The sequence below is a fragment of the Trachypithecus francoisi genome, unplaced genomic scaffold (genome assembly GCF_009764315.1).
Source record: "Trachypithecus francoisi isolate TF-2019V2 unplaced genomic scaffold, Tfra_2.0 Lachesis_group18, whole genome shotgun sequence".
Classification (NCBI taxonomy): Eukaryota; Metazoa; Chordata; class Mammalia; order Primates; family Cercopithecidae; genus Trachypithecus; species Trachypithecus francoisi.
The window spans coordinates 64,796,532-64,819,614 of record NW_022681463.1 but is presented as its reverse complement, the minus strand read 5'-3'; the positions used below and the strand labels follow the sequence as shown (position 1 = coordinate 64,819,614).

General features: G+C 37.2%; 1 protein-coding gene across 2 annotated transcripts in view; it reads left to right on the top strand.

Annotated features, from left to right (window-relative positions):
- The window catches only part of SUGT1 (SGT1 homolog, MIS12 kinetochore complex assembly cochaperone), a 35,792-nt gene extending 13,170 nt beyond the window's left edge, over window positions 1-22,622 (top strand). Inside the window, exons 9-13 of one of the 2 annotated variants that reach the window (XM_033177614.1) lie at window positions 50-146; window positions 1,516-1,623; window positions 11,246-11,336; window positions 15,050-15,231; window positions 22,479-22,622. In XM_033177614.1, coding sequence (XP_033033505.1) covers window positions 50-146; window positions 1,516-1,623; window positions 11,246-11,336; window positions 15,050-15,231; window positions 22,479-22,580 — 580 coding nt within the window. In that variant the 3' untranslated portion in view covers window positions 22,581-22,622. The remainder of the gene's footprint in view (window positions 1-49; window positions 147-1,515; window positions 1,624-11,245; window positions 11,337-15,049; window positions 15,232-22,478) is intronic. The other variant, XM_033177612.1, reaches the window with a different exon arrangement.
- The last annotated feature ends 461 nt before the right edge of the window (window positions 22,623-23,083 follow it).

The following is a 23,083-nucleotide window of genomic DNA, read 5'->3' as shown; positions in this document are numbered from 1 at the left end:
GCTTTAAGAAAATTAGAAGTGTTATTTAAGATTCTTTTTTTTTAAATAGGTATGACTGGTATCAAACCGAATCTCAAGTAGTTATTACACTTATGATCAAGAATGTTCAGAAAAATGATGTAAATGTGGAATTTTCAGAAAAAGAGGTCAGTAGACTTTGAATCATTTTTCAATGTTAATTACTATTATTTGTAAATTTAGTATATTGCAGAATAATCTATAACACTTTATCAGATAAATGTCATTTCTTCCTGAGATGATGTGGAAAACGCTAAGTAAAATCTGAAGCCATTGCTTTGAGTTAAGAATATGTATGTTGGTAAGTTATAGCTGGATGTGCATTTTTTTCTTCAAATTTGAAATTTAAAGCAGAATTTGGTTATATTAGTAAGATAATGTGATTTGTTTATATTTATGTGGTGTACTTCATGAAAAAGATCTAGTTTTGTGATCACACTTGTCTTAGAATTGACTAACCGTGTTAAAGGAGTGTGACTTTTTTCTTTTGTTTTTTGAGACAGTCTCCCTCTTGCCCAAGCTGGAGTGCAGTGTCGCGATTTCGACTCACTGCAACCTCCTCCTCCTGGGTTCAAACAATTCTTCTGCCTCAGCCTTCTGAGTGGTTGTGACTACAGGCACATCCCACTGTGCCTGGCGAACTTTTGTAGAAATGGAGTTTCGCCATGTTGGCCAGGCTGTTGTTGAACTCCTAACCTCAAGTGATCCACCCACCTCGGCCTCCCAGAGTGCTGGGATTAGAGGCATGAACCACTGTGCCCAGCCTCTTGAGTATGACTTTTAACAACTTGATTTCTTAGCGTTTAGTAGAGAACCTTTTAATAGATAATTTAAAAGAGGTAGTGATAGAACTGTATGTTTTGCACATGAATTACTTTTTGTTATATATCATTTGGTTTTGTATGTTTTCTTGAGATTTAAATGTCAAATAGGTGTGATTATATGACAGATATTATGAAACTTACTCTTTTCTGCTGTTTAATGATGTATATAAGAATTCATGTCAAGGATAACAGATGGAAAAAAAGGTTCTTTTTTTTTTTTTTTTTTTTTTTGAGAAGGAGTCTCGCTCTGTCCCCCTGGCTGGAGAGCAGTGGCGCAATCTGGGCTCACTGCAAGCTCCACCTCCCGGGTTCCCGCCATTCTCCTGCCTCAGCCTCCCGAGTAGCTGGGACTACAGGCGCCCGCCATGGCGCCCGGCTAATTTTTTGTATTTTTAGTAGAGACGGGGTTTCACCGTGGTCTCGATCTTCTGACCTTGTGATCCGCCCGCCTCGGCCTCCCAAAGTGCTGGGATTACAGGCGTGAGCCACCGCGCCCGGCCGGAAAAAAAGGTTCTTAAATCTTTCAGAACCTTTTGAGGTTCTTAAATCTAAAATCCCATATATGATGTTTAAAATAATTGGTTACATTGAAGATTTATAATTATTTTGTCTAGGTTTTTTACCCTCCATTATATACATTTGCAAAATGTGATGGTAATTTTGTGTTCATTAGTTGTCTGCTTTGGTTAAACTTCCTTCTGGAGAGGATTACAATTTGAAACTGGAACTTCTTCATCCTATAATACCAGAACAGAGCACATTTAAAGTACTTTCAACAAAGGTAAGACAATTGAAAAGGTTTGTTACTAGTAATATTCTCAGAATTATAGAAATACTGTTGAACTGATCACCCATGTGTTTATAAGCTTGCAGATTCTTTCAGCCCTTTATATTTACAAGGGACAGGGAAAAGAAGAATGATAACTTTTGAGTATAAGGGTTATTTTACCTCTCAAATTCTAGTACAGTAAAGTAGAAAAATCCACTTAGCTTGTGTGGCGTTTGTGCACTTATTAAAACAGATATAATGTTTTTCAATAAAGAGATTTTTTTAAAAGATACACTAATAAGCCTGTCTTTTAAGATTGGATACTGATAGTGTCTCTTCTCTTGAACTTGTCAGTTTTGTTTGTTTTGATGTACAAATACTTTTCTCACCCTACCTCATGCAGTTAAAAATACAAACTACTATGAAGATGAATCCTCCGTTTTGTTTTTGTTTTTGTTTTTTTTGTTTTTTTTGAGATGGAGTCTTGCTCTGTCGCCCAGGCTGAAGTGCAGTGGCACTGTCTCGGCTCACTGCAACCTCTGCCTCCTGTTTTCAAGCAATTCTCCTGGTTTAGCCTCCCAAGTAGCTGGGACTACAGGCATGTGCCACCACGCCCTGCTAAATTTTTGTATTTTTAGTAGAGATGGGGTTTCACCATGTTGGCCAGGCTGGTCTCCAGCACCTGACGTTGTCTTTTTTTTTTTTTTTAATTAAACTGAATTTTAGGTTACTTTATTATGAGGGAACAATGAATAAATTATAGTTTGAGTAGTTTTTAGATTCCTTTATAGTTTCTAAAAGAAGTAGAGATATACAATAGAATTAATATTCAGAGAGTATCACTCAAAAGATGTAGATAGTAGTGTAATTTAGTAGGAAAAATACTGAACTGAAAATTTAAAAATCTGACTCTGGATCTTTGCTTGCCCTGTGAATTTAGTCTAGGCACAAAATGACTATAAGACTGAATTTTCAGCACCTTTGAAAGGAAAGCTGTGGACCAAATGAACTCTGGAGTCCTTTCAGCTGTAGAACTGTGTGAAGGTATATGATAAATGAGTTAATGGAAATAAATGATATAGGTAGGCCTTTTCCATAACTTTTTTTTTTTTTTTTAAGATGGAGTCTAGCTGTGTCACTAGGCTGGGGTACAGTGGTGTGATCTCAGCTCACTGCAACCTCCGCCTCCTTGAATCAGGTTCAAGTGATTCTCCTGCCTCAGCCTCCTGAGTAGCTGGGATTATAGTCACGTACTGCCACACTCAGCTAATTTTTGTATTTTTAGTAGAGACGGGATTTCACTGTGTTGGCCAGGATGGTCTTGATCTCCTGACCTTGTAATCCGCCCACCTTGGCCTCCCAAACTGCTGGGATTACAGGTGTGAGCCACCGCACCCGGCCTACTACTTTTTTATACACAAGTCCTGCAGCATGCTGTGCTACTATTTATTAGGTTGAAGCTCTAAGGACATGTGAAGTTTCCTGTTGTGGAACAGGATCGGAGTTGGCCTGTGTTGTGAAGAATGGTAGTTGGGCTTGCAGAAAGGAGACAGCTGCAAGAGTGTTGGAGAAGGAAGTGCAAAGTGAAGTAGTTTTTGCATCTAGTTAAAAAGGATCTGCTTATTTATTTGAAGATTGTCAAGAACAAAGCTGGTTAATTATGAGGCAGATTTTTGAAATAGCTGCTTGGGACAGTAGAAATTGAGGAAAGGGATGAAATCTTACCAGGATTTTGGTCTGTCACGGGTCATATCCACATAGTATAGAATTTGTTTAATAAAATAATTATTTTGAGTAATCAAGCACAAAATAGGTAGATTTGAGAGGGATATAGTTCAGAAAATTATGAATTTGACTTTTTTTGATATATGTCTATCGAGATTGCTAATGCAAGTGAGCCGAAATCACGCCACTGCACTCCAGCCTGGGCAACAGTGAGACTCTGTCTCAAAAAAAAAAAAAAGTTAATGCATGTCCATTTGGAGTTATTTAAATCGAGTGTGAATAAATAATAAATGACTTAAGAACTTACATTACTGAGCCACCTCCTATGGTGGAAGTATATCATGTGTGGTAAATACACAGATGTGTGGCTAGAGTCGAGGATAATTAAACACTCTTACCTCTTTTTTTCTCTTTTGAGTCTTGGATTTGTTAATTTTGACCATTCTTCAGCCATACTACTATGTTCTCAGTTTGCCTCTTCTGCCCCTTTCCTCTTTAAATACTAAGTGACTACTTTTCTTCCTTGTATAGTAGTTTATGTATACATTTCATGTTCCTCATTTCTATGTAAATCTTTGAGGATAAGAAGCATGTTTTATTTGTATCTTTGTATGTGCCCCAGTTAGGATCCCCAGATAAAGTACAAGATGCTCACTTAAGTTTATATTTCAGATAAACAATGAATATTTTACATAAATATGTTTCATGCTATATTTTTATTTGTCAAACTTGGCAGCCCTCACCACGTACATTGTACAGTGGGTACTTAGTTCAGTGAATGAATTAAAATTGGATTTTAGTTTTAGTCCCATGACATTGGCAGAGTATTTTTATTTTTAGTTTTGCAGGTGGAAAATAAATCTGAGGTTAATGGACTTTAAATACTTTCCCCAAGTTTACCTAGTTAACTAAATTGTTCGGCCTGACCCAGGAGACATAGATACACTTCTGATTGCCAACCAAACTAGTGCATCTTTGCTTAGGTTTTTCTAAGTTTTGAATTGGAGAACTTAGATTCTAAGGATGTGTTCTAAAGAATTATTATTTTTCTTGTCCTGACCCTGGAAGCTCCATATTTTATATATCATATATGTGCGTCTGTGTGTGTACACACATAATCTTGTTAGATTACTCTTAAGCTATTTGGGGGGAAGCAAATTGAAAGAAGTTTTCTTAATTATGTCTTGGGGAAATAACTGATAAAATCTTTGAATTTCCTTTTTCATACAGTAGAGGAAAATAATATTAAAATACTGAAAATAAAATCTCTGGGTTACTGAGGCTTACTTCGCGGACACCTAAGAGACAACAGTACTAAAATAATTTGCTTTTCATGTATTCAGATATCTTGATTGTTCTAATATCTTGGACCTTTGTGAATTGAGAAAGGATGCATTTTGCAGAGGAGACTCTGCTTAATAGTAGAGATTCTGTAAAATTTGCAGCTTAAAAGGACGATTTCTTTGCTTTTGGGAATTCTCTTTTCTTTCCCACCTTCAAAATTGAAGGTTGCGTATCCATGTATAACCAGTGGTTAAATATTATTAATTTGAGTGATACATAATTAGTGATGAAAGTAGTAAGAGGTAAAACCCTGAAATTAATGAAATAGCATTTCTCCACTATTTTACAATGTAGTATCCAATATGTTTTTCCAAGCCAGGATTCATATTTTTTCAGTATCTCTAATAGTTATTGCTACTTTTTACTGAGTATCAGCTTTAATGGCAGCCTATTAATTTTTTAGAAATTAAGAGACTATATGTCTTTCATTTCATCTTGTTGATTTCATGACAATATTCTCTGGTCACAATCTTAGAATTGTGACTTTAGTGGCACCCATATTGTGAAATATGCATTTTAAAAATTAATTTTTGTTCCCTTTAAGATTTAGAATTCACAAGTTGGGCAAGGTGGATCATGCCTTTGATACCAACACTTTGGTAGGCCAAGGCGGGTGGATCAGTTGAGGTCAGGAGTTTGAGAACAGCCTGGTGAACATGGTGAAACCCTGTCTCTACTAAAAATACAAAAAATGAGCTGGGCATGGTGGCAGGTGTCTGTAGTCCCAGCTACTTGGGAGACTGAGGCAGGAGAATCGCTTGAGTTTGGGAGACGGAGGTTGCAGTGAGCTGAGATCATGCCGTGCCATTGCACTCCAGCCTGGGTGACAGAGTGAGACTCTGTCTCCAAAAGAAAAAAAAGAATTAGAATTCTCAGTCTTTTGGGGTGAATTTGCCCTTGTGAAAATGTTCTTATATTCTTATTTTTAGTCACAGTAATTAATACAATATAAAATATGAAGGCCTGTGATTGTGAGAAATAAAAATGTATGTCTTAGAAACAAAATACCCTCCTTTTTCTTCTCCCACTAAAATTTGAGAAGTTTTAGAGTGAATCCTGTTAATGTTCATAGAAGAATGTATGTATGTTAAAGAAAAATCCTGGTAATAATGTAATGGAATGGGGTGTTTTGGCATGATGCTTCTGCTGGTCTGAATACATAGATATGGGAGTTTTAAAAATTATTGTTTTGTTTTGCCTTTTTAATACAGTGGTGGTGATAATAGTGAGATTTGATTTTTTTTTTTAACTGAATTAGTTTAAAAAGATTGCAAATTGTAGATCTTGGAATGTATTCTTTTCATATATTTTGTAATGTATATTCATACATTTTTAAAAGAAGAATTTTACTCTACATAATTTTCAAACAGCTACACTTTGTTGATATTTTTATCACATCCTTACATATTCAACAGAGAGTATTTCGGCATACGCATATACTGTAGCTTATTTAGTCAGTCCCATTTTGTTTGACCTGTGGAGAATTAGAATAGGTGTTTAGACTGTTTTATCACATGTCAGGCACTGTATTGTGTATTATCTCATGTAGTTCTCATAGTTACTGCATGGTGTAAGTATTTTTATCCCCAGTTTACAGGTAGGGAAACTTAACCCAGAGATGTTCAGTAATTTGTCCAGGTTTTTTAACCGATTATACTGATCAGGATATTGATAATAGCATTCTGTTGTTATTTGCCAGGCACGGTTGTTTATTCTTTTCATACATAATGTCATTTAATCTTCTTGAGAACCCTAAATGAGTCAGGGCCTACTGTTCTCATTTTATAGGAGAAACTGAGGCTCCCTGAGATTGAGTTGCTTGCTTGTGATCATACATCTAACCAGTGGCACCTATTTGTGACTCTTCTAATTATACAACTGATTGTTTTTGTCTTATTGTCAACCCCTGCTTGTTTCTGAGGAAATAAGTAAAAATTCTAGCTGAAAAAGGCACTTACAGCAAATTATTTCATATCTTGGCTCCCTCATTTCTAAAATATGGATAACAATCTTTTTTTTATAGGGTGATTCCATTAAGTAAGATGATATATGTGAAGCATGTAGCACACAGGATATGTAATAAGAGCTCAGTAAATATTACTAGTACCTTTCTTACTGTTTTATTTTAGTTATTTCGATTTTTATTCAGGCTGTAAATTCAGCAAATGCGTATCATAGAAAATCTGGAAAAGATAAAGGAGTTTAGGAAGTGATCACTCAGACTCACCACTCAGATGAAATTCTAGCATGTTTCCTTTCAGATAATGCGGTATTTCCTGATACATAGGTCAGTCACTACACCTGACACATACTGGAATCTTTTTGTTTATGGGAATGTCTCTTCTGATTAATTACTTTAAGAAGAACAGAGGCTGTGTCCTTATGTACCAGCACTGTTTCTGGCACAGAGTTGGTACTCAGCAAATATTTGAAATGAGCTATTAGAAATTTGGAGAAGATCTTTCAGTCTTCTCCATTCATTGCCATTTTTTTGCATTTAAAAAGTGATTATAGAAATATTTTAGTGTAAAATCAAGGTAGATGTATTAGTCTGGGTTCAAAGACTGAGCTATTATCAGACAAAGGAATTTGATGTAGCAATTAAACGTGCAAACAGCTCAGTAAGAGTATGTTGGGAAGACTGTATTCTGAAGATTAGAGGAACAATTATTTAATGAGTACAGTCTTGAAGTGTATGGGTCTCAAAAGTTTGCCAGTAAATTGCCCCAGCTCTTGAGTCTCTGGGAGAGATCCCTTCATGTCAGTCTGTAGTGGTAGGTGAGATCTGACTTACCACTTAAGATGGTGGTGTCTGGATATCATGACTGCTTAAGCGTAATGACATCTCTTTAAATCTGAAATTTCGTTCACTGGAAAGAATTAAACTATCTGCTATGCAGAGGAGACTTTAGAAGTGGATGGTAATACGTATACTGTTGAGAACTAATGATCCAGCACAGAAGGGATTCTCATATGTAATCTGTGAATACTCTTTTGGGATATTAGCACCCTGAGAGCCTTCCCTGTACATATGAGAGCAACATACAAGCAAACTACCAAAGTTTTAAGTTACTTTTAAAGTATTTTTGACTGAAATGAAAATAGAATGGTTTGTTAATGGTTGCAATAAAAACTTCTGAAATTGGACTGGTGCTAATTCTAGAACTATCTGCCAGAATCATCAAGACTTAAAACTTCATTTGTAAAAGCATGTACGACCATTGAAAGTGAATTAAGAGTAAAAAGGATTTCATAGGAAATAGTCCCTCCCTTCTTTTACTTTTTTTTTTTGTCAGGGGAGATAGGGTCTCACTCTGTTGACCATGCTGGAGTGCAGTGGAGTGATCATGGCCCACTGTGGCCTCAACCTCTTGGGCTCAAGTGATCCTCCCACTTCAGCCTCCCAAAGTGCCAGGATTACAGGTGTGAGCCAACACACCTGGCCCCTTTTACCTTTTTTAAAAAGCTACTTTAAGTGGTTTATTACATGCAGCTATTTTAATAAATGGATTAAGTGTAATTTCAGGTTGAGGTCAGCTTGTCTCAGCTGAAGCAGGTTGTTACTAAGAGCTTTGCCTTTGGCTTTATAAAGTCCTCTTTGTTCATACAGCACAATTATTCAGGTTATAGTGGTTTTCAGTAGATGCAAATGCTACTCTGCTGCTCTTCAGGTGAAACAAGGAACTTTTTATGGACAGTATGTTCATAGTTACAGGAACATGAAGTGTGAATATAGGGTGGCCTGTGGCCATGTTTAATGTGGTGATGTACACAGTACTTTCCAGACCCTCATTTTTTAGATGAGCTGAAAATTAAAGAAGATGCAATTTTAATTTCAGATAATATTAATAGTTCTTTTCAGTAACTGTTGCTGTGTCATTGCCATCTATTTGATTTGTGTTCTCTCTTGATAAATACCGTAGCATTTATCGGTAATGCTACGGTATTTACCGTAACCAGAGAAAGTAACCAGAGTACAGAAAATATTGATGGTATATTACTTTATAAAAATTAATTGTAGTTCACTTTAGGGAATTCTAGAAATTCTTATGAAATGTGTTTGTATGTATGTAGAGTTTAAACATGTAAATTACACCAAAGATTCTATACTTTTTTTTTTTTTTGGACAGAGTCTTGCTCTGTTGCCCAGGCTGAAGTGCAGCGACACGATCTTGGCTCTCTGCAGCCTCCACCTCCTAGATTCAAGCGATTCTGTCTCTGCCTCCTGAGTAGCTGGGACTACAGGCATTTGCCACCACGCTTGGCTACTTTTTGTATTTTTAGTAGAGACAGGGTTTTGCCATTTTGGCCAGGCTGGTCTTGAACTCCTGCCCCCAGGTGATCTGCCTGCCTCGGCCTCCTAACATTCTGGGATTACTACTCTTTGCTCTTATCCCAGTGACATTTGTTTCATATTTTTCTCTTATTATGAAAACAGTTGTTTATTACATTTCTTTGCTCCTAAAGAAAATAAAAATAAACACTTGAGACCACATACCCCCCATACATATACCATCATTTTATCTCTGATTAAAAATACTGGCAGTTTTCCCTATGTTAGCTCTTGGTAAGGTATTTTAAGGTGCAAATTTTGAAGGTCCTTTTGCTGAGTGCGTTTGGTATAAATATTACCAGGAATTGCTAGTTTAAATGAGTCATCTGATAAAAGATAGAACCACCAAAGGGTAAATAGGCTTCTCTTTTTAAGTCTGCCTTTTGATTTTTTAATTCTGTTTACAAAAGTTGTGATCCTTTTCATAGGAAAATAACATGAGAATATAAAATTCTAATTCAATTGCTCATTTAAACTGTTTCATATAATGTTTATTATAGTCCTTGCTTTAATATTTGTACTAAAAATGCTAATTTTAGCCTGTTAAAATAGAGGTGAGAGCATTATTTGAATAAAGAAAACAAAAGGTAGATAAAATGCTATGTGATTGTGTGTGTTAGGGGTAAAGATAGACTCGGGGGGCTAGCCTTAATTAGAGTAAGAGATGCCATTAGGATACTATTAACTTTTCATTTTATTTTTATTATTATTTTTTTGAGACAGAGTCTCGCTCTGTCGCCCAGGCTGGAGTGCAGTGACGCGATCTCGGCTCACTGCAAGCTCCGCCTCCTGGGTTCACGCCATTCTCCTGTCTCAGCCTCCTGAGTAGCTGGGATTACAGGTGCCCGCCACCTTGCCCGGCTAGTTTTTTGTACTTTTAGTAGAGATGGGGTTTCACCGTGTTAGCCAGGACGGTCTGGATCTCCTGACCTTGTGATCCGCCAGCCTCGGCCTCCCAAAGTGCTGGGATTACTGGCGTGAGCCACTGCGCGTGGCCAACTTTTCATTTTAATAAGTTAACTTAGTCTTCTCGGTAAATAAGTGAACTTAGTCTTCACGGTGCTCCCGGATGCAGTGTCCTTTCTACCTGTGCTCCAGTTAGGCCATTCCCTGTGCCTCTGCAGACCTACGCCTTCACTCTTGCAAATGCTTCTACCCTTCAAAGCCCTTCAAGGTATATAAAGCCTTTCCTCTTCACAGTCAGGTGTGCTTCTCCTGAGCTTTTAGAACATTTACTTGTTTACAACTTTAGTAACTTTCTTAAAGTATCTCACATACTTCGAAATGGTCGAGGATGTGTCTTTAGTATTTTAAAAATTCAGCCGGGCATGGTGGCTTATGCCTGTAATCCTAGCACTTTGGGAAGCTGAGGTGGGAGGATGGCTTGAGGCCAGGAGTCTGAGAACAACCTGGGCAATCTAGTGAGACTCTGTCTCTACAAAAAATTTTAAAAACAGTAGCCAGGAGTGGTGGCAGTTGTCTGTAGTCCCAGCTATTTGGGAAGCTGAGGCTAGAAGATCACTTGAGCCCAGGAGTTCAAGGCTAGAGTGAGCTATGATCGTCCTACTGCACTCCAGTCTGGGAGACAGAGCAAGACCCTGTCTCTAAAAATAAAACAAAGATCTCCCACAGCCTTGAAGACTATACTGTCTCATAGTAGGTGCTTAGTAATTATTTGGTGAATGAATGATTGCCAGAATGTTAGCGTTAGTTGTATTATGTTTATACAGTGAAATAAGTTTCTCCACCGTAAAACAGGTTAATGTACATGTAAATGCAGTAATTCTTTTAGAATCAGATTTCTCTGTAGTGGCATTATTGACACTTTGGGGGATTGCCTGGTACATAGTAGAATGTTTAGTAGCAACCGTGGTCTCTACTCACTAGATGTCACTACCACCTCTTCCCTCACTCCAGTATGACAACCCACAGTGTCTCCAGACATAGCTAAATGTCCCCTGGGTGGCAGAATTATCCCTGGCTCAGATTGCTTTGGATGAAAAAAAGCATATGTTCTTCAAGTCTCTTCTTGATTGTAGCTTATATATAGTATGTTTGTTGTTTTTTTCAAGGGTGAGTTTTGAGTGTAGAAACAAAATTGTTTCATAGTTCTTCAAATTTATCCTTGTGTAATTTAAGGAAACTGTCAAAGATACTATTAAGAAAACTGCATTTTTTACTGTTTTGTGTATTTTACATCGAGTAATGGATTTTATTTGTTGTCTCCTCCAGATTGAAATTAAACTGAAAAAGCCAGAGGCTGTGAGATGGGAAAAGCTAGAGGGGCAAGGAGATGTGCCTACGCCAAAACAATTCGTAGCAGGTTTGTTTTCTGGCCTTGATAGCTTTATATTCGTATTGTGTAACTGAAATTAAATAGTAATGAACATTCTTTTTGCTTTCATTATTTATGTTTTGAAGATAAGATACATTGAGTATAATAAGGTTGCTCCATAAAATATAAAGTAGCCTTTCTGTGAAAGTTCTAACTTCTCAAATTCTAAGAATAAAATGAATGGCAGCAAAATCCCAGAGGGAGTTGGGATTTATTGTTTACCATGTAAAGTTTATGACATCAGTTGGAGGATGTTTATTTTTGTGTGTTGGCCCCTCCTGTTGTTTCTTTTTGGGTTGTAATTTGGTTTACTCAGCTGATATATTTCCCACTCTTCCCTCTCCCTCTCTCACTTATTCCTTTCTATTCCTTCTACTGATATTGTCATCTGATTTCCTGGAATTTTCAGGGCTTTACAGGGTAAGGTGTCTACCCCATTTCTTATTGCTAATTTAGAGATGAACACAAATAGGTAATAAATGCCAAAGGAAAGTCTAGGAAAAGAGTAGAAAACCAGGCTTCATTGTATATATAGTCCTGTAAGAAACAGACAGAACTTTGTGTTGAGGTCAATTTTAAGTATATGCAATAACTAGATAAGAATTTTTGTAATGGACTAATTCACAGCACACTCAGAACTACAACCCAAGATTATATTTTATAGCAATTGCCTCATTAATGAGTGGAGCGAAATTTCTTTTTATTAGAAGTAATGGTCTGATTTAATGACTGAAACAGGCTAACATGTGTCTCAGCTACTTCTTCTGATTTTGACTGCTTTCTTCTGTAACAGAAAACACATTTCCTTGTGGCACCTTTTAGAAAACACCAAGTTATTCAACAGATCATTCGGGTGTGTGTGTGTGTGTGTGTGTGTGTGTATGTATGTATGTATGTGTGTATGTAGTTATTTCCTTAGAAATAATTTTGGATGTTTAGAAGTTTCAAAAATAAGAGATTCTCATGTAGCTTTCACCCAGTTTCCCCCGGTGATAGTGTCTTAACTAGTCCAATGATTACCTCTTAAGTCGTCTATGGTATAATTTTCAAAATCAGGGTATTAACACCAACAGATACTTTCTAAGGACTGAAGTATATCTAGTTGGTATTTAAGGTATTTAGTTAAGCATCTGCTTCCCACTCTACTGGAAAGATGTATGTGCTTCTTTTAGGACTGACTCCAAGAGATTTTGAGGCTGAGGTTTATATGTAGCTGAAAGGTTTAAAAAAATATAATCACTTTAAATGTAGCATCTTACTTGGTTCTAATAGCCCTGCATAACAGGCAGCCCCTTATTACTCCTCCCATTTTGCAGGCTCAGAAAAGTTAAGATTATCCAGCAGTTCTCATTGTCTAGGACTAAAATCTAGGTCTTCTCAGTTGGTTCCGGTTACTCTCTTAACACCTTGTCTACTCATTACATACTGCTTGTTGTTGCATTTTCTAACAATGGAAACAGTTTTTGCCGACATGAGTATCTATGTAGTTATTTGATATTATAGTGAATGAACGGGGAGGTTACTCATCTCTCGAAGTAGTTCTTCTACCATCTCCAGGTGTTAAAAGTTTTTCTGAGATTAAAGATCAAGGTTTTTTAGTGTTATAGTTACCATGTTTTTTCTAAACTCAACACCTTAGGTATTCAAGATGATATTCTTCCTGTCCTGTTTTTATAAGAAATTAATATGCTTGTCAGATTCCTGTGTATTGCAAGCTGGAGACTGTAGATAAGGGCAAGTCACTTAACCTGTCTGAGAGCCAGCTTGCTTATCTGTAAAATGGAGATTAAAACCTCTGTTCTCATGCTTCCTGGGAGTCAGCATTAGGATTAATTAAATCCATGTTTCCCGGGCTCTTAACTTACCATGGCATGCATTTTTTTGTTTTATCTGGCTTCTAGTGAAAATGTACAAAGATAGAAGGATGTCTAGTAGAAGGAAGGTGGATGGGATTTTCAAAACAATATATTTGGCCCTGAAAAAAGCTATGTGTTGGTGGTGTGTGTGTGGTTTTGTCTTGTTTTGAGGAGGAATGGGCAGGGAGAAAGTCGGTTTACAAGTGAAGAGAAAGCATAGAAAAACAGTGGATGTTAAATAGTTTCTCAGCTATTTTGACAAAAGGGATGTAGAGAGCAATATTGGGAGGAACATTTAGATTAGTATTAATGTGTCCTAATACATACGCTGATGGGGAAATTTTGAATCAGGTTTTTTGAAGACTACAGCTGTTTTGTCCAACGCAGTAGCTGCTAGCCACACGTTACCTGTTCACCACTTGAAATATGACTAGTCTGCATTGAGATCTGCTATGTGAAATATATGCCACAGTTTGAAGACTTAGTATGAAAAAAAGAAAAGAATGTAAAATACATTCTTTTTGTTGTTGGTTTCTTTCTTTCTTTCTTTTTTTTTTTTTTTTTTAGGGAGTCTTGCTCTGTCACCCAGGCTGGAATGCAGTGGCACTGTCATGGCTCGGTGTAGCCTCGACCTCTTGGACTCAAGCAGTCCTCCCACCCCAGCCTTCCAAGTAGCTGGTACTGCAGACATGTGCCACCATGCTCAGCTAATTTTTTTTTTTCCATAGAGATAGGTTCTCGCTATGTTGCCCAGGCTGGTCTCACATTTCTGGCCTCAAGCAATCGTCCTACCTTGGCCTCCCAAAGTGCTGGGATTACAGGCGTGAGCCCCCATGCCCAGCCTCTGTTGGTTTTGTGTCAAAATGATACTATATATGATATATATCAGGTTAAATAAAATATATTATTAAACTGCATTTCACCTGATTCTTTTTAGTAATGTAGTTACTAGAAATTTTAAAATTATATATGTGACTCACGTTTGAGGCTGTCATATTTTTATTGGACAGTGAACAGAGCTGCTCCTATAGCTACTAGGTTGGCTAGTTATTTTCTAATTATTTGTGTGCCAAGATCTTGATGCCTTTGGTCTTTGGAGCAATCTTGGCAGTACCCCGAGCCCCTGGGCCAGTAGCCTTTCTGGCTGCAAGCAGCCTCTGTTTACAAACCCCAGTGTGCCCTACCAACACTATTTGCTAGGTGTATGGCATGTGGACATTGAACTTCAGATCATCAAGTGTAGTACTTTAAACATTTAGGCATTACTTATTGTTATTGGCTATTGAAATAATCTTATATTTTTGATGTGGGGAGAGTATGGAGTGGCATGGATGATTATTTATATTTTCAGGCTATTTATACTCTGAAAGATACTAAATACTTTAGAAAAAGCCACATTTTTAACATTTATTAAAATCTTAGTTACGAAAGATTTCATAGGCATCCTTTAAAAAAACTTTTATTTTTAAAATTGTTTGTACTGTCTTTGCAACTTTTCTGAAAACATAAAAGTTCTGTATACTTTTCATCTAGTTTCTCCTGTTATCAACATGAAGAATCTGCTTTTAATCTAATCTAATTTTATATAAAGTATCAGAAGTTTACACTTTATTGAGTTATTGTACTCAAGAGAAATCCCCAGATTTTACATTATGGTAACTGACTCAGTTTTTAGAAATGTAAATTTTGTTATTGATGTATATACCAGAAAGACACTGCATACATGAAATTCAGTAACCTAAACTGTTTGCTAAGATGTTCCATATACATGGTCACAAAGTTTACATATTCTTGACATAATTGAAACATGTTGATTAATTACTTCTGCCTTTTTTTACTTCACAGATGTAAAGAACCTATATCCATCATCATCTCCTTATACAAGAAATTGGGATAAATTGGTTGGTGAGATCAAAGAAGAAGAAAAGAATGAAAAGTTGGAGGGAGATGCAGCTTTAAACAGATTATTTCAGCAGATCTATTCAGATGGTTCTGATGAAGTGAAACGTGCCATGAACAAATCCTTTGTAAGAATATAAACTTTTAAGAAATATATATGGGAGGAAATTTTACATATTTTACAAGAGAAAATTGGTAATGTGAGACCAAATTGCATGTACTATAGCTGGGAGAACTTTTTGAATAAGGTCTGTCTGAACGTTTCTTTTTGCTCTAAGAGTAATTTTTGAAGAAGTTGAAAACTTACGGAAGAGATGAGAAACAAGTAGTTTATCCTAAGTAGGTATTTTTTATCAGTGAATTAGATTGATATGGAGTCATCTTACTTGGATTTTCACAGTAGCTGAGTGAACTTCTGTTGTGTCCCTTCTAGATTCGTATGTAGTGTCAATGTTAGAGATGAAGAATATAGATGTGAAACTTTCCAGAATAGTGTTTGCAAGTAGAAGGTGTACATTATTCATTGGTTTAACAACTCTCTTGATTAAGAGAATTCAGGCTTTTTGTCAGGGCAGCATAAATACCTAAATTAGACCTCAAGATTTTAGTAACAATTCGTCACTGTAGAACTTTATAGATTATTTAGCTTGCAGTTGTAATCATGTGACTTTTATTAATACCAGTAGCTCTGGAAAAATGACTCTTTTAAGACATTCATATTTACAGTAGAAAGTTAAAATTAGTATTTAATAATATTTAGTTAATGTGGTTGAGGCTCAGGTATTTCACACTTAAGAAATATGTGGTAATTGGTCATGATTGTGCTTTTCACAGTTTATTTAGAGACAAGGTCTTTCCCTGTTGCCCAGGCTTGAGTGCACTGCGTGATCTTGGCTCACTGCAGCCTCTGTCTGCCAGGCTCAAGTGATTCTCCTTCCTCAGCCTCTGCAGTAGCTGGGACTATAGACATACACCACCACCCCTGGCTACTTTATTTCTTGTAGAGATGGGGTTGCGCCATGTTGCCCAGGCTGGTCTTGAACTCCTGGCTTCAAGCAGTCTAGCCACCTCAGCCTCCCAAAGTGCTGGGATTACAGGCGTGAGACACCTCAACCAGCCTCACTATTAATAAATAAATTTTTTTCCATCACTTTTGGGAGGGTGAGGTGGGAGGATCACTTGAGCTAAAGATCTTGAGACCAGCCTGGGCAACGTAGAGAGACTCTTATCTCTACCAAAAAAAAAAAAAAAATTAGCTAGGCCTGGTGGCATGTGCCTGTGGTCCCAGCTACTTGGGAAGGTGAGGTGGGAGGATCTCTTCAGCCTGGGAAGTCAAGGTTGCAGTGGGTTATTTTTTTATGCCACTGAACTACAGCCTGGGCAACAGAGACCCTCTCTCAAAAAAAAAAAAAAAGTTTTCATTAAACTTTTAGTTTTGAGATACTTGTAGATTCACATGCAATCCTAAGAAATGAAGTTCTTTCTATATTTTACAAAGTTTCCACTGATGGAAACATTTTGCCAAAACTATGGTACAATGTCACAACCATGATATTGACAGTTAAGATAGGGAATGTGGCTGCATGCAGTGGCTCACACCTTTAATCCCAGTGCTTTGGGAGTGTGAGACCACAGGATCCCTTGAGGCTAGACCAGCCTGGGCAATGTAGTAAGATCTGGTCTCTGCAAGAAATTTAAAAACTAGCTTGTCATGGTGTTGTGCCCGTCAGCTACTCAGGCGTCTGAGGCAGGAATATTGTTTGAGCCCAGGAGTACAAGCTTGCAGTGAGCTATGATCGTGCCATTACACTCAGCCCGGGCAGCAAAGTGAGATCCTATCTCTTTAAAAAAAAAAAAAAAGAGAGAGAGAGAGATACAGAACATTTTCATGGATTCCAAGGATCGCTTATGTTGCTGTTTTATGGCCATACTCACCCCATCTCTGCCCTTCCGTGATCCCTGATGATCACACATCTGGCAATCTTTGTCAGATACGTAGTTTGCAAATATTTTCTCCCAGTTTGTAGTTTTCATTTTCTTAGCAGGGTCTTTCATAGAACCAAAATATTTCATTTCGATTAAGTCTAATTTACTACTTTTTGTGGATCATGCATTTAGTTTCAAGTCTGTTAACTCTTTGCTTAGTCCTAGATCTCAAAGACTTTCTCCTATTTAAATAAAAGTAATATTGTTTTACATATTATATTTCTTTTTTATTTAGAGATAGGGTCTCATTCTGTCACCCAGGCTGGAGTATAGTGGCACAGTCACAGTTCACTGTAACCTCAAAGTCCTGAGCTCAAGTGATCCTCATGCCTCAGCCTCCCAAGTAGATGGGACTATACATCCATGCTGCCATGCTTGGCTAATTTTTAAAATTTTTTGTAGAGATGGGGTGTCTCTGTGTTGCTTAGGGTAGTCTCGAACTTCTGGCCTCAAGCATTTCTTTGGCCTTGGTCTCCTGAAGTGCTAGGGTTACAGGTGTGAGCCACAGCACCTGGCCTGCGTATTACATTTAAGTCTGTGATGCATTTTGAATTTTTACATCAAGTGTGAGATTTAACTTGAGATTCCTTTTTGTGGGGTGGATAGTATGTTCAAGTGTTCTGGCACCTATCTCTTCTCATTGAATCACTTTTGCACCTTTCTCAAAAATCAGTTGTGCATATTTGTGTGAGTCTATTTCTTAGTTCCCTGTTCTGTTAGATTGAGCTGTATGTGATCTATATGTACGTTCCTCTGTCAGTCCCACCGTCTTGAACTGTAGCTGTGTAAGTCTGAAATTGGGCAGACTCATTCCTCCTACTTTATCCTTTATTTTCACAATTGTTTTTAGATACTCTAACTCATTTGTCTTTCCGTGTAAATTTTAAAGTAAAGTGATGTATATATAATTTTGGTGTATTACTAGAATCTAGACATACAGTTAATTTTATGTTTATCTTGTATTCTATGACGTTGCTGGACTCAGTTCTAGGAATATTTTTGGAGATTGTTACTTTTTTAATGTGTACAATCATCTTCAAATATGGAAGTTTTATTTATCTGCAAGTAGAGTTTTATTTCTTCCTTTTCTATCTGTATGCCTTTTATCTCCTTTTCTTGCTGTATTTCACTGGCTGCAACTTCAGCACTGTGTTGAGTAAGAGTAGTGAGAGTGGACATCCCCCTTGCTTCCCATTTTAAGGGAAAAGTATTTATTGTTTCATCATTAAGTAGCATGTTAACTGTAAGTTTTTGGTAGATGATCTTTGTCAAGTTATGAGAGTTCTATTGTATTCCTATTTTTCTGAAATTTTTTTATCATTAACTTTTAACATTGACTTTTTGTCAGATGTTTTCTCTGTGTTGATAGGATTATATGATTTTTCTTCCTTAGCCTGTTAATATGCTTTTATATGATTAATATGATTGATTTTCAAGTATTGAGACAGACTTGCATGAGCCCTACTTTGTCATATAGTGTATCTCTCAATTCTGTCTTCTAATGTTTTGTTATGGGTTATTGTGTTTATATTCATGAGGAATATGAGTCTGTACTTTTTGTGCTATCTTTGGTTGGCGTCAGAGTAATACTTCGTAAAATGAATTAGGAAGCATTTCATCCTCTTCTATTTTTTAGAAGATATTGTGTATAATTGGTGTTAACTTTTTTTAAGTATTTGGCAGAACTCATCAGTGAAACTGGAGATTTCTTTATTAGAAGATTTAAAGTTATGAATTTAGTTAACCTAAAAGTTTTTATAGGACTGTTCAAATTGTCTATTTCATATGAGTGACTTGTGGTTTGTGTTTCTGATAAACTGATCCATTGTGTCCAAGTTGTCGGTGTTTATTTAGTCCCTTATTCTTTTTGTTTGTTTTTTGTCTTTTTTGAGATGGCGTTTTTCTGTCGCCCGGGCTAGAGTGTAGTGGTGTGATCATAGCTCACTGCAGCCTCAGCTTCCCAGGCTCAAGTGATCCTCTCATCTCAGCCTCTCTAGTAGCTGGGACTACAGGCATGTGCCACCATGTCCAACTAATGTATTTTTATTTTATTTTATTTTGTAGATACGGGGTTTTGCCATGTTGCCCAGTCTGGTCTGTAACTCCTGAGCTCAAGCGATCCACCCACCTTGGCCTCCCAAAGTGCTGGGATTACAGTAGTGAGCCACTGCACCGGCCTTGCTTACTCTTTTGATGTCTGCAGGGTTTATAGTGATACTTTTTTACCATTCTTGTAATGGTAATTTGTCTCTTTTCTCTTTTTTCTTTGTCAGTCTTCTAGAGGTTTAAAGGGCACCTTATCTAGCATATGCTTACCCATTGGCTAGATTTGCTTATTTTATTGAATTTTTTCTCCCAAAGAATTAGCTCTTTGTTTCATTTTTTCCTCTATTTTTTGTTCTACATTTAATTCATTTCTATTATTATTATTATTATTCTGCTTGCTTTAGGTGCATTTTGTTCTTATTTTTTTAGGTTCTTAAGATGTACATTTATCTATTATCTATTTCTATGTATTCACTCATTTTTGAGACAGGGTCTCCCTCTGTCGCCAGGGTGGAGTGTAGTGGTGCAATCATGGCTCAGTGCAGCCTTGACCTCCTGGGCTCGAGTAATCCTCCTGAGTAGCTGGGATCACAGGTGTGTGCCACCATGCCCAGTTAATTTTTTAAAATTTTTTTAGAGACGAGGTCTCCCCGTATTGCCCAGGCTGGTCTTGAACTCCTGAGCTCAAGCAGTCCCCTCCCATGTTGACCTCCTAAAGTGCTGAGATTACAGGCATGAGCCACCATGCCTGGCCTGTTGTCTGAAAGTTTTCTGTTTTCCTAGGCAGCATCCTTTCCTGATCTCTTGGCAAGAGAGAGCTGGGGTTTTTTGGGACTTTTTTTTTCTTGTTTGTGCTCCTTGGTGTTTCCAGCTTCTTCAGCTCCAAGTCTAGGATATATGAGGCAAAAGGAAAACCCAGAATTTGCCACCACGTCATTTCTTGTGTCCCAAGGTCCTTGGTGGGTCTGTCTTCACTTTACCTTTGGTGTCTTTTTTTTTTTTTCTAGACAGGATCTTGCTCTGTTGTTCCAGCTGGAATACAGAGGTGCGATCATGAATCACTGCAGCCTTGAACTCCTGAGCTCAAGTGATCCTCCCACCTGAGCCTCCTCAGTAGCTGGCACTATAGGTGTGTGCCACCACACCTGGCTATTTTTCTTCTTTTTTTTGTGTGTAGAGATAAGGTCTCACTGCGTTGCCCAGGCTGTTCTTGAGCTCTTGGACTTAAGCAATTCTCCTGCCTTGCCCTCACAAAGTATTGGGATTATAGGTGTGAGCCACTGCACCTGGCCCCTTGTAGAGTCATTTTATCTTTGTTTCATATGTAGCGTCCAGGGTGTTTAGATTTACTACTTGAAAGAATAGGAAAAGTACATCTACTCCATCTTCCCAGGAGAAGTTCTCACTTTTGACTTTTGAAAGTGTGGTAGACAAAATTAACAGTATGTCAGATCAAAGATGTCAAGTCAAATCAAATCAAAGATCAAAGATAGAATCTGCAATCATTTTCATATAGAAACTTTGACAATTATAACCAAATTATGTGTACCCATAAAATAAGCCATCTGTGCAGCAACATTGATCTGGACTATACCAGGGGCTTCTGTCCTTGTGGAATACGGAAGAAACTAGACCTCTTTCTCTGTAATCTCCTTATCTAGTTGGGACAAAAGACCAAGATATGCAAAATAATCACAGGGAAATGCTAAATTGCCCTGCAGTCTATTAGAGATGCAGTGGCAGGGGGCGGGGCGCGGTAAGTGTCATCAGCAAATATGGTCAGATTGTAAACTAATCTACTTTTTTTTAGTTTTATAACCGAAGGTCCTCTTGGGGTAGTTTGTGTTTGTTTGTGTTTGTTTGTTTATTTGAGAGAGAGTTTTGCTCTGTCACTCAGGCTGGAGTGCAGTGATGCGATCTCAGCTCACCGCAACCTCCGCCTCCCAGATGCAATTGATTCTCATGACTCAGCCTCTGGAGTAGCTGGGACTACAGGCGCATGCCACTACGCCCAGCTAATTTTTGTAGTTTTAGTGGAGACGGGGTTTCACCATGTTGGCCAGGCTGGTCTTGAACTCATGACCTCAGGTGATCTGCCCGCCTCAGCCTCCCAAAGTGCTGGAATTACAGGTGTGAGCCACTACGCTCTACCTTGGGGTAGTTTATTATACAGATTTGTCAAATGTAATTCAGTCATTTTATTTAAAGCCCACTATGTGCTAGGCCACTGTGCTTAGAACTGGGATATGAATATTAGTAAAATGTACTCCTTGCCCTTAATGAGCTCTCAGCATTAGTTGAAGTCGAGGGTGGAAAGCAGATATAAGAAGACAGAACCTTAAATTGCAACAATGCAGTGTGACACATGTTATGTAAGTGGTAATTAGGCTTACATAGACGAATTTACAGGAACAGAGAAATAAGAGGTCAGAGTAAAGCCACAGAGAGGTGATGACATTTCATGTTTGGAAGATGACTAAGGACACAAAAATCACTGCCGTGCAAAAAAAGCCCATGTAAGGGAGCTCAGTAGAGCGTGTCGGACATGGGGTTACATTGAGGTTCCAGGGTGTAGGATATGTAACTGTATACATTGGCCACTAACCCAATTGGTTATTTTTAAATGTTTATATTTTAATAATTTGCACTATTCTTTACTGTGGTTCAAATCCATTGATTTTTATCGTTAAAATAAGAAATGTCCAGATTTTTAAAAATATATTAATGAATATTCTTGGGTTGTTAGTGGGTGGTATATTCAGTAGATGGGAAATAAATGACCAGTTTTTCACTGAGACACTGACTTTCTATACCTGCATATATGTACCTTGATTTTTAAAAAATTTTGGATAAACTTGCTTGTGTTTGGCACAAAGCACAAAGTAGAGGCCTTAAAGTTCTCTTCAGCTGGTATAGAAAGAGATTATTTTGATTGGTCTTTATGGTCTTCAGCAAAAGAAATCACAATAATCATTTTTTTGGGGGAGCTAATAATTGAAGGTAGTTTCATTTGAAGGTCGTTTTTCCCCATATATGTCTATGCTCATTAGCAAAGCATGTAGCGCACCTCCTTGACTAGTTTAGGATTTCCTTTTCAGATTTTATGGAACTTGTTAACCTCTGGAATGCCTAAAATTAAATAAAAATACTGTTTTGAGTTTATATTGAGCTATGTATTTTGTCTGTGTGTAATCTGTTTTATATATATGTATTGTATAGAGTTTGTATTGAGATGTATATGATAGCCAATATTTGGGGCTCTATGCTTGGAACATTTTTAGAAAAATATTCTATTTTGATTACATGGTCCAGGAATTAATCTTATTTTAATTTTTCATTGCAGATGGAGTCGGGTGGTACAGTTTTGAGTACCAACTGGTCTGATGTAGGTAAAAGGAAAGTTGAAATCAACCCTCCTGATGATATGGAATGGAAAAAGTACTAAATAAATTAATTTGCTCTCACTGTATTATGTATATTCACCTAATGCCCGTTGTGTATTGATATTGCATTCTTGAATTTTGAACACTGAATATCTTTTTGAAAGATTATACCTCTTTACCTCTTTGTGCTTTAGAAATTGTTTTCTTTCAAGTGTTCAAGTCTAATGAAGAATGAAGATAACATTTTATCACTTCTGTCCTTAAAGATTTCAGACATGGTGAAACTGAATAAAGCGTATCACTTACTCCTAGATAGATTCATTCTATCTAGTTGTGGGGATGGAGAAATCTTTAATGGTATATTTTGGGTTATTGCCTTATTTTTGATGCAGTATTCTGTCAGTAATTTATTAGATCTGGCAGCTTTTGGTGAGCATAGATTTTTCACCTTCAGTGTTAACGTTGTGTTTGCTTTTAAAAACTGCTTTTGAATGGAGTTGTAAATACAATTTTTCTATGAAGATGTTTGGTTTATTTACCTTTTTCTTAAGTTTTTAATGAGAAC